Raw genomic sequence first — 12,374 nt, 5'->3', positions numbered from 1 at the left:
GAATGAATAACCGACTCTAAATGTAGGTATTGTGATATAAACCGAGTCCGTTCTACAGTTTCTCATTAGGCTGAATGAATAACCGGCTCTAAATGTAGGTATTGTGATATAAACCGAGTCCGTTCTACAGTTTCTCATTAGGCTGAATGAATAACCGGCTCTAAATGTAGGTATTGTGATATAAACCGAGTCCGTTCTACAGTTTCTCATTAGGCTGAATGAATAACCGGCTCTAAATGTAGGTATTGTGATATAAACCGAGTCCGTTCTACAGTTTCTAATTAGGCTGAATGAATAACCGACTCTAAATGTAGGTATTGTGATATAAACCGAGTCTGTTCTACAGTTTCTCATTAGGCTGAATGAATAACCGACTCTAAATGTAGGTATTGTGATATAAACCGAGTCCGTTCTACAGTTTCTCATTAGGCTGAATGAATACCCGACTCTAAATGTAGGTATTGTGATATAAACCCAGTCCGTTCTACAGTTTCTCGTTAGGCTGAATGAATAACCGGCTCTAAATGTAGGTATTGTGATATAAGCCGAGTCCGTTCTACAGTTTCTGGTTAGGCTGAATGAATAACCGACTCTAAATGTAGGTATTGTGATATAAACCGAGTCCGTTCTACAGTTTCTCATTAGACTGAATGAATAACCGACTCTAAATGTAGGTATTGTGATATAAACCGAGTCCGTTCTACAGTTTCTCATTAGACTGAATGAATAACCGGCTCTAAATGTAGGTATTGTGATATAAACCGAGTCCGTTCTACAGTTTCTCGTTAGGCTGAATGAATAACCGACTCTAAATGTAGGTATTGTGATATAAACCGAGTCCGTTCTACATTTTCTCATTAGGCTGAATGAATAACCGGCTCTAAATGTAGGTATTGTGATATAAACCGAGTCCGTTCTACAGTTTCTCGTTAGGCTGAATGAATAACCGACTCTAAATGTAGGTATTGTGATATAAACCGAGTCAGTTCTACAGTTTCTCGTTAGGCTGAATGAATAACCGACTCTAAATGTAGGTATTGTGATATAAACCCAGTCCGTTCTACAGTTTCTCGTTAGGCTGAATGAATAACCGGCTCTAAATGTAGGTATTGTGATATAAGCCGAGTCCGTTCTACAGTTTCTGGTTAGGCTGAATGAATAACCGACTCTAAATGTAGGTATTGTGATATAAACCGAGTCCGTTCTACAGTTTCTCATTAGACTGAATGAATAACCGACTCTAAATGTAGGTATTGTGATATAAACCGAGTCCGTTCTACAGTTTCTCGTTAGACTGAATGAATAACCGACTCTAAATGTAGGTATTGTGATATAAACCGAGTCCGTTCTACAGTTTCTCGTTAGGCTGAATGAATAACCGGCTCTAAATGTAGGTATTGTGATATAAACCGAGTCCGTTCTACAGTTTCTGGTTAGGCTGAATGAATAACCGACTCTAAATGTAGGTATTGTGATATAAACCGAGTCCGTTCTACAGTTTCTCATTAGACTGAATGAATAACTGACTCTAAATGTAGGTATTGTGATATAAACCGAGTCCGTTCTACAGTTTCTCATTAGACTGAATGAATAACCGACTCTAAATGTAGGTATTGTGATATAAACTGAGTCCGTTCTACAGTTTCTCGTTAGGCTGAATGAATAACCGACTCTAAATGTAGGTATTGTGATATAAACCGAGTCCGTTCTACAGTTTCTCGTTAGGCTGAATGCATAACCGACTCTAAATGTAGGTATTGTGATATAAACCGAGTCCGTTCTACAGTTTCTCATTAGACTGAATGAATAACCGACTCTAAATGTAGGTATTGTGATATAAACCGAGTCCGTTCTACAGTTTCTCGTTAGGCTGAATGAATAACCGACTCTAAATGTAGGTATTGTGATATAAACCGAGTCCATTCTACAGTTTCTTATTAGTTTCTGATCTCTCAGTGTGCTCTTCTGTGTGATGAGTGGATATGTGGTGTGTGTGGTCTGTACTGTATCTACTTATTCATACTCTACATAACTGAGTTTGACAGCGGTTGAGGAGCTCATGGGTCAGTAAACTCCTGTAGCACTGAGGCCCTCAGACTGTCAGTGATGGAGATGGTAATCATCAGTGTTTAGAGTGTCTTAGCTCAGTGAGTCCGACTACAACAATCACTACACAGCGCAGCTCTACTTTGTTTTACATACAGTCGTGTAAAAGTATAGGCACTACTGTCAATACACTGTATTAAGTATTCGGTCTTCTGGCTTCACTCGCATATGAACTTGAGTGATGTCCCATTCTTAACCCATAGGGTTTAATATGATGTCGGCCCACCCTTTGCAGCTATAACAGCTTCAGCTCTTCTGGGAAGGCTTTCCACAAGGGTTAGGAGTGTTTATGGGAATTTTTGGCCGTTCTTCCAGAAGCACATTTGTGAGGTCAGACACTGATGTTGGACGAGGTCAGGACTCTGTGCAGGCCGGTCAAGTTCTTCCACACCAAACTGGCTCATCCACGCTAAACTGATATTTTGGGGTTACCGTGGTAACCATGCTTTGGTTATTCCAGCAGATTTGGTGTAATGGTAGGCAGTTACCATGGGAAGGTAATTTAAGACCTTTCCCACAGCTTGATTGATCCTTTGGTCCAGCCATGACTGCTGTGTTACCTCACTGATTATTGATGGGAAAGTGTATTTGCCTTCATTATTAATGCTCTAAGCCTTGTGTTTGCTCTGTAAATATATTGATCAGCAGCTGAAAAATCATACCCACTGATCGATTACTGATGCTGGACTGTGGTGGTTGTTTTGCAGGAATCTGGGAAAGTGTGGCTTAAGAGTGTCTTGTATGGGACTGGGTAAGTTTCTCAAACACATAAACCATGTTGGTCACTGACTTCTATATTACTGTAGCCAACAATGCTACATTTACAGCTAAGGATAATCTCTGTAATTAAAGTCGAAGCCTAACTCTAGTCTTGGGCCCAGTCCCATTTCTTATTTTTACCCCTGCCCCTCGTATTCGAGTGTTGTTTTTTGGAGCCGAGCTACAGGGTAGTGGCTGAGATCCTCTAATAAAAGAGCATCTCTTCATTAACAGCTACTAGCGCCGCTCTGTAGGCGACCCTGCCCGTCTGCAGTGACAGCAGAGGAGGGGAAAGTTCAGCTCCTCATCGGGTCCCTGGGGGCAGGTGCCTGAGGTGCCAGAATGTATCTGCTGCACCATTTAAGGTGGAATGGGAAATTTAGCTAGCTAATGAGGCATCAGCACTACTAGTGATTTTTATGACCAATGACCAAAATACACTGAAACGACCTTAATACTAGCATGACTAAGGTTTCAGGATCCTTAGGACATCACCCCACCTTCTTGCCAGCAATTAGCAGGACCATAAGTCAACCTCTATTATGTTAATTCACAGAGAAGCACTGAAGCAGCAGCTCTGTGGTGCATCCAGTAACTAGTAGTAACATCTATCTTTCTCTCCCTGTCTGTAAATATATAAATATATAATATACTGATTGTTGTTGTTAGTGTAATATCTCAATATCATTATCATCAATATATTTGATTTTCTACAGTAAATTAAAAATAAAAATGTTTTGCACCGCATGTATTTTTTTTTATCATTATATATATATCTATCATTATAAACACCATTTCTGGATACAGTTATACCGTACTACTAAATCGTGCCGTGTCTCAAGGAGATGATGTCATGTGACCGCTACAAAGAAATTATGCAGCAACGATTTGTACATAACTGCAACAAGTGTTACAAGCCAGAACAACGTGTTACTGTTGATGAGCAGCTGTTTCCTACCAAGGTCAACTGTCCATTCTTACAGTACATCGCATCAGAGCCAAATTTGGAATTAAGTTTTGGGTTGCTTCCAACTTGAATACCAAGTACATGTGCAGGTCCATTCCATATTTGGGAAAGGACCCCGTCCCAAGGGAGAAAGAGTGTCTGAGAATGTGATAATGAAACTCCTGGAACCATACCTGGGCAAGGGCAGAACTGTAACCACAGACAATTCACATCTCTGTCGCTGGCTAACAGACTGCTGAAATGCAATACAACTCTGCTTGGGATGATCAACACCAGGGACCAACCAACAGGGACGCAAGAGATTCTCCATGCAGGTGTACAGATCTGATGGTGCAATGCTGACGGCGTATGCCCCCAAGACAAATAAAACAGTTTTTTTTTTCATTTTTCCTTATAACACTCTGCTTAGAGTCTCTGAAAAACCTCAGTTTAGAAGATCATGTAACCCCAACATTTTGTCCTACCCCTCTATCTCAACAAGAATTGGGACACCCTACCCCTGTGCGAGAACAGACAAAACAGAGGGGTGGGGCTGATTGGTAGGAGTGAGGGGTGAAATGGGATTGGGCCTTAACCTCAATAACATGAACTCTTGCGAGTAACCTAAACTTAAATATAATCTTAACCTCAGGAACCAAAACATAAACTTTGTACTCCCCCCCCCCCCCCCCCCCCCCCAAAAAAAAAAAGTAGAAAGTTTATTGAAAAAAAGTTTTGTCATGAAAACATCACATTTTTTTGTGACGACCACCAAAAAGTCTTCATTTGACAAAGTGCCATGGCAAACTATTTGTGTGATATATGCAATTATGAGTTTGTATGTGTTTCAGGTACCTGGGTAACATTTGGGTCTCAGGTTTCTGATGAGGTTAGTTCTGTTTCCGTCTCTCTCTCCTGCACTGTCCCATTAATTTTGTCTTGGGTTCTAAACGTTATAAGAGCTTTGCTGTATGGATTCCTGTGTGGGTTTCAGGTGGCAGAGAGTGTGTTGACTGTAGCGTACGAGAATGGTGTGAACCTGTTCGACACAGCAGAGATCTACGCCTCAGGAAGGTCAGTTTCTTTTTCTCTCAGAGTGAAGAAAGGATGACAGTGAGTACTTACACATTAAGTATGTGATACTGTTTTGATCCCACAACCGGGGAAATTCCATCTCCGCATTTAACCCATCCATGCAAGTGAAACACCACACACACACTAGGGGGCAGTGAGCACACTTGCCCGGAGCGGTGGGCAGCCCTATCCACGGCGCCCGGGGAGCAATTGGGGGTAGCATTAACCAGCATGAGCCAATGCGTATGACTACCTATGAGTTTAGTGTTCCAGCCCTGTGACCGGAAGGTTGCTGATTTGATCCGCTGAGCTTACAGCATGGGACCGAAGTGCCCTTGAGCAAGATACCTAACCCCCAACTGCTGCCTGGGCGCTGTGGTTAGAACTGCCCACCGCTATGGTGGTACAATGTAAAGGAGTCCCCTCATAGTCTTATCTTTACAAAGTAAAGCAGCCCATTGTAGTCTTGTGTTTACAATGTAAAAGAGTCCCCTCATAGCTTTATCTTTACAAAGCAGCCACCTCATAGGCTTATTTCGACAAAGTAAAGGATTCCCCTTATAGTCTTATCTCTACAATATAAAGGAGTCCCCTTATAATCTTATCTTTACAATATAAAGGAGTCCACTCATAGTCTTTTCTCTACAATGTAAAGGTGTCCCTTCATAGTCTTGTGTTTACAATGTAAAGGACTTCTCTCAAAGTCTTGTATTTACAATGTAAATCAGTCCCCTCACAGTCTTACCTTTACATTGTAAAGGAGCCCCCTCATAGTCTTATCTTTACAATGTAAAGCAGTCCCCTCATAGTCTTATCTTTATGAGCAAAGGAGTCCCTTCATAGTCTTGTGTTTACAATGTAAAGGACTTCTCTCATAGTCTTGTATTTACAATGTAAATCAGTCCCCTCACAGTCTTACCTTTACATTGTAAAGGAGCCCCCTCATAGTCTTATCTTTACAATGTAAAGCAGTCCTCTCATAGTCTTATCTTTACAATGTAAAGCAGTCCCCTCACAATCTTACCTTTACATTGTAAAGGAGCCCCCTCATAGTCTTATCCTTACAAGGTAAAGCAGTCCCCTCATAGTCTTATCTTTATGAGCAAAGGAGTCCCTTCATAGTCTTGTGTTTACAATGTAAAGGACTCCTCTCATAGTCTTATCTTTACAATATAAAAGAGTCCCCTCATATTCTTGTTTTTACTATGTAAAGGATTCCCCTCATATTCTTGTTTTTACTATGTAAAGGATTCCCCTCATATTCTTGTTTTTACAATGTAAAGGAATCCCCTCATAGTTTTATCTTTACGATGTAAAGCAGTGCCCTCATAGTCTTATCTTTACAATGTAAAGTAGTCCCCTCGTAGTCTTATCTTTATGAGTAAAAGAGGCCCTTCATAGTCTTGTATTTACAATGTAAAGGACTCCTCTCACAGTCTTATCTTTACAATATAAAAGAGTCCCCTCATATTCTTGTTTTTACTATGTAAAGGATTCCCCTCATAGTATTATCTTTACAATGTAAAAGGAGCCCTCTCATAGTCTTATCTTTACAAGTAAATGAGCCCCCTCATAGTATTATATTTACAATGTAAAGGAGTCCTCTCATAGTCTTATCTTTACAATGTAAAGTAGTCCCCTCATAGTGTTACCTTTACAATGTAAAGCAGTCCTCTCATAGTCTTATCTTAACAATGTAAAGTAGTCCCCTCATAGTCTTATCTTTACAATGTAAAGCAGTCAAATCAAATTTATTTGCATAATGCTTTTTACAATGGATGTTGTCTCAGCTTCACAGAATTCCAGAAAAGACAGAGTTTTAACAAGAATGTAAAAAACCCTGGTGAGCTAGCCAGAGGTGACAGTGGCAACTCCCTCAGAACTGAGGAAGAAACCTTGGGAGGAACCAGGCTCACCAGGGGGGACCCGTCCTCCTCTGGTCAGACTACCTACAGAGTGATTATACTACTAATATTAATAGCAGTAATATTGATAGTAGGAATAACTAGGAGTCCATGAGAACATCAGTGTAGGGTGGGCAGCTAGTCCAAGGCAGGTGGTGGCAGCTGGGGTGTGGGCAGCTGGTCTGAAGTTGGCAGCAGGAGGGCTCGACAGTCGGTCGTCCTTCAGTGTCCAGCCGGACATGTGGGTGATTGTATACTCAGAAAGAAAGCAGGGAGAGAGAATTAGTTTTATTCTATCCGTTTGTACATAAACAGGGAATGTAAACATTTCCAGAGTGTGGCTAACGACTCCGGCAGATCTGACTATGACAGCTTCACTAACAGGAGAGAACCAGAAGGACACACAGACACGGCAGCACTCTGAGACAGTTCGGCATCCCTCCGCTCCACCGTCCACAAACCTGAGTGACCGCGTGCGAGCAGCTGGACGACAGCACCAGCGTCTCAGTTTACTATAATTCCCTGTGTCCATGGACCCCTGGATCTGCTGCCTTTATCTAGGGGGAACATTAGCTACCAAAAGCTAAACTGAGCAAGTGAGTTTTCAGCCTAGTCTTAAAGATTGAGACTGTGTCTGAGTCCCGAACAGTTTCTGGAAGATCATTCCAGAGTTTGGGGGCTTTATAAGAAAAAGCTCTTCCCCCAGCTGCAGCCTTAGGAATTTTGGGGACTATTAATAAGCCAGCACTCTGGGATCTGAGTGGTCGTGATGGCTCATAATGAGAAACAAGGTCTTGCAGGTACAAGCAGTCCCCTCATTGTCGTATCTTTACAAGTAAATGAATCCCCTCTTAGTCTTGTGTTTACAATGAAAAAGAATCCCATCATAGTCTTGCTTTTACAGTGTAAAGGAGCCCCCTCATATTCTTACCTGTAACACAGTCCCCTTGTAACTCATGACCTCCCATTAACCATGAAGGAGGTTTCCTTTTATATCATATAGGTCCAGACATTGACAGACATGCAGTAGATTCTTCTTCCAGTCCTGTCTGAGTGCTCTCCAAGGGAGTAAGTGGGAAGGTGGACATTCAAAATTCTAATTATATATTCTAAAGTTCTGGACCTTCTGTTCTGATAAAGTCTCGCTGCTGTTCCAGCATGAAGGTCCCCTCAGATCCATACTCAGGTTTATGTGTGGAAAAGCCTAATATATATGTGGATACTTTGAGATTAGATTTAAAACCATGGATTTTTTTCCTTTTTTTCTCTTCTTCTCTGCAGCCTTTTGTTTGATGTTCTATTGTCTCTCACTTCCTCTGCAGGGCAGAGACTGTCCTGGGCAGCATCATAAAGAAGAAGGGGTGGAGGTGTGTGCTTATGGATTCACATTCTGCATGTTTTATGTGTCTGTGTGTTTACGGTCTGTGTGATGGGTTTGTTTATTTTTCTCTGTAGACGTTCCAGCTTTGTAATCACCACAAAGATCTACTGGGGTGGACAGTGAGTGGGACACTGCCTGCGTTCATACACTGACATAAATATACTTATATATATATATATATATATATATATATATATATACACTGCTCAAAAAAAGACAGGGAACTCAAATAACACATCCTAGATCTGAATGAATGAAATATTCTCATTGAAGACTTTGTTCTGTACAAAGTTGAATGTGCCGACAACAAAATCACAAAAATCATCAATGGAAATCAAACCTATTAACCAGTGGAGGCCTGGATTTGGAGTCACACACAAAATTAAAGTGGAAAAACACATGACAGGCTGATCCAACTTTGATGTAATGTCCTTAAAACAAGTCAAAAATGAGGCTCAGTATTGTGTGTGGCCTCCACGTGCCTGTATGACCTCCCTACAATGCCTGGGCAGCTCCTGATGAGGTGGCGGATGGTCTCCTGAGGGATCTCCTCCCAGACCTGGACTAAAGCATCCGCCAACTCCTGGACAGTCTGTGGTGCAACGTGGCATTGGTGGATGGAGCGAGATATGATGTCCCAGATGTGCTCAATCGGGTTCAGGTCTGGGGAACGGGCGGGCCGGTCCATAGCTTCAATGCCTTCATCTTGCAGGAACTGCTGATACACTCCAGCCATATGAGGTCTAGCATTGTCCTGCATTAGGAGTGAAAGGACCGGCCGTTTTTGGTCCGTTCATGAAGAGGAACCAGAGAGTGGATCACCTGTCCCGTGGAAAGCCTCAGTGCAGTGAGCGCGCTCGGTGCAAGAAGACAGAACGACTCTCTTAATCAATCAAAGAGTTTATTAAGTCTTCTGCACACAGAAAGAAGGGCACTCCTTCTTTTATACAAACACGTCCTGCCCTGTTGCGTACAAGCAAACAGGGTGGACCCAAATAAGTTGTCTAACAGTCATGAAATGCTAAGCTGACACTCACGGACCACCGGAACTGCCCAAAGGAGGGGGGCTTCTGCTCTGTGTACGATAATCTTACTTACGAAAGAGAACAAATGGTTCTGGACAGAATGTTGTCCCGATAAGAGGAGCAAGTTGTTTGTGCAAAACTGCCAAGGACAGTAGCTATGCTTACGGCAAAGTCTGCTTAGAGCAGAGTTGGAGCAGAGTTAACCCTTTCATTCCCCTCTTTTATGCTTCACCAATTGGTGAGGCATAACCGGGCGAGTCACAGTGGTGCGTGAGAACACACATACATATGGTTGGTGCTGGAGATGAGAGGCTGGTATACAGGCCGCGGGGGTCGCATCGCGGAGGCCAGCGCATAGACCCTTTCCATGAGGCATCGCCTGCAGAGTAGCAGAGAGATCCTGGGGGGCCGTGACCATGGAGTGCTTGTTCACACTGGAGGGCATCAGGTGGCACACGTAGCAGGAGTCGTTGGTGTACTGCTTGGCAGTCCAGTTAGCATACTGCCAGAAAACGTTATCCATGGGGGATCCGCCAGCACGTTCCACCAGGCACAGGATTAATATTAGTTGCAACATACTTCTGTAACACAGGACAGGTTAGAGATAGGAAACAGAAATAGTTAGACGTCTAACATGTATATACATCACTGCGGGGCTGACTGACATCTGGAGGCATGAATCCACTGTGGAAAAAGATCAGTTAATACCCCCATGCGTGTGACAGCGAGTACAGTAGTGGGTTCAGAGAAAGGGGAGTCTGAAAAACACTTTCTCTCAAATTTCTTGACCAATACCTGATCGCCCGGCTTAAAAGCATGAGTTGGGACCTTGGGAGGGTTTGTGATAGTTTGGTTGACCCTCTCCCAGTATTCATTCAGAACAGTTAACAACCCTGCGGTGTACTCGCTGCGACGCACATCCAAGTCCGCCGTTCCCCCCAGAGCCGTTTTCTGACGCCATGGGAGGGGGAACGGACGTCCCATGACAATTTCATATGGCGACAGACCACCCAGAGTGTCTGTGCGCGCCATCCGTAGTTCGGCCAAAACTACAGGTAAAACCTTCACCCAATTAGTAGTGTTCTGCGTCTGCATGGCCTTTCGTAACCGCCCTTTTATAGTCCGATTAACCCTTTCAACCATACCCGAGGATTGAGGGTGATAGGGGATGTGGAAAGCCCAGTCTATGCTCAGGTGCTTCGCGAGCATCTGTGTGACTTTGGAGGTGAACGGTGTGCCTTTGTCGGAGTCTATTCCTAAGGGGACACCGTAACGCGGTATGATTTCTTGGCATAGTTTTGTCACGACTGTATTTGCATTTTCTTTATTGCATGGGAACGCCTCTGTCCAACGAGAAAATTTATCTATTAAGACCAATAAATATTTGTATGGCCCTACAGTCGTCATGTGTGTGAAATCGATTTGCCATTCTTGAAAAGGTGTTTCCGGTTTAGGAAGAACTTGGTGCGGTCCGGCCGGTTTTGGGTTATTCTGTGCACATGTAAGACAACGGTCTAATATGCGATCAACGGCAGAGTTCAAATTGTGAATGCAAAACAATTCGGACATGTCACGCTTTACCCCTCTTCGTTCCCGATGCGAAATACCATGAAAATCGGGAACGAGGAATGGAACACAATGTGCGGGCAGGCACAGCCTGCCCCGGGCGTCGCACAGCGGTTTGGTGGCTGGATCGTAGCCCGATGATAGCCAATGCTTGATGTCAGAGTCTGAGGCGGTGGCCTGAATACAGTCAAGATCAAGACCAGGAAGTAAGTCAACCGTGAGTGCAGCACAGGAGAAGGAAGCCGAGTTCATAAAAGGGCAAGTGGGGCCATGAAGAGCTCCGCGTTTTGCGGCAGAGTCGGCGGTATTGTTACCAACAGAGTCAGGGTCGCTACTACGCTGGTGAGCGCGAACTTTAACAACGGCCAGTCGGGAGGGCAGGAAGCTAGCCCTGATCAGGTCCTCGATAAGCGACGCATGGGAAATGGGTTTGTTATCAGTAGTAACGAAACCGCGTTGATGCCAGATTCCCCCAAAATCATGAACTACGCCAAAAGCGTAACGGCTGTCCGTGTATATAGTAACATCTTGGTCTTGAGCCAAGATACAAGCGCGCGTGATAGCGTACAATTCAGCCGCCTGGGCCGAAGTGAAAGGTAGAGAAAAGGACTCAATGACCGTGTCAGGGGCAGCGCAAACAGCGTATCCGCAGAGAAATACGCCATCCGATGGCTTGGAACATGATCCATCAACATAAAATGCCAGGCCAGAAGGCAACGGGGTGGAAGACACGTCAGGGCGAATAGAAGTTTCACCAGCCAGACGGGTCTCACAGTCATGCATGTCTAGAGTGGGACTGGAGGCGTCGTGTGGTAACAGAAGTAAACGCATTAAAGCGGAAGAGACAGTATCTAGTGAGGAGTGCGGACGCACAGTGAGGTTTTCGGTGTTCAACAAAATGTTCTCATAGCCTGCACGCCGCTGAGCAGACAAGTGCTGTGTAGAACAGTTATTTAGGAGCTGACAGACCTGATGAGAGGTGTGTATGGTCAAGTCATGACCTAGGACGATTTTTTCAGCATCCTGTACCATTAGTGCGCACGCCGCGACCGCTCGGAGACAGGACGGAAGGCCTCGGGCCGTAACGTCCAATGTTTTAGAATAATATGCGCAAGGGCGCAAACCTCCCCCGTGGGGCTGAGCCAGAACCGCAGCAGCAGTGCCCCCGGACTCCGACACCCACAGGTGAAATGGCAGAGCGTAGTTGGGCAGGCCCAAGGCTGGTGCTGACTGCAGTGAGGACAGTAGAGCAGAATATGCACAGTTCATGGCTGTAGTCCATGTGAGGCGATGAGTCATGGCCTGTTCATGAGTGAAGGAGGCACGTAGTGTTTTGTCATGCGCGGAGCAGTCAGGAATCCACTGTCTGCAGTAATTGATGAGGCCGAGGAAAGACATCATAGCCTGCTTGGTGGCGGGCTTGGGAAGCTGCGTGATGCATGACACTCGGTCAGCGGAGAGGAGGCGTTGACCTTGAGATAGTTCATGACCCAGATATTGGACCCGGGGTAGGCAGAACTGCAGTTTCTTTAGTGAAACCTTGAAGCCCAGTGTAGCCAAGCGCATGAGGACCAGTTTAGATGCCTCAGTGCACGTGGAGCTGTCAGGGGCCG

At 44.3% G+C, this 12,374-nt stretch overlaps 1 protein-coding gene across 5 annotated transcripts in view; it reads left to right on the top strand.

Moving 5' to 3' along the window:
• Window positions 1-12,374, top strand: part of LOC108414610 (voltage-gated potassium channel subunit beta-2-like) — a 46,201-nt gene that overhangs the window by 14,713 nt on the left and 19,114 nt on the right. For all 5 annotated transcript variants that reach the window (XM_037541108.1, XM_037541107.1, XM_037541106.1 and 2 more), the window contains 5 exons: window positions 2,814-2,857; window positions 4,663-4,700; window positions 4,806-4,885; window positions 8,112-8,156; window positions 8,245-8,289. In XM_037541108.1, coding sequence (XP_037397005.1) covers window positions 2,814-2,857; window positions 4,663-4,700; window positions 4,806-4,885; window positions 8,112-8,156; window positions 8,245-8,289 — 252 coding nt within the window. The remainder of the gene's footprint in view (window positions 1-2,813; window positions 2,858-4,662; window positions 4,701-4,805; window positions 4,886-8,111; window positions 8,157-8,244; window positions 8,290-12,374) is intronic.

The sequence above is a fragment of the Pygocentrus nattereri genome, chromosome 9, assembly GCF_015220715.1.
Source record: "Pygocentrus nattereri isolate fPygNat1 chromosome 9, fPygNat1.pri, whole genome shotgun sequence".
Lineage (NCBI taxonomy): Eukaryota > Metazoa > Chordata > Actinopteri > Characiformes > Serrasalmidae > Pygocentrus > Pygocentrus nattereri.
This window is presented reverse-complemented; position numbering and strand designations above follow the sequence as displayed.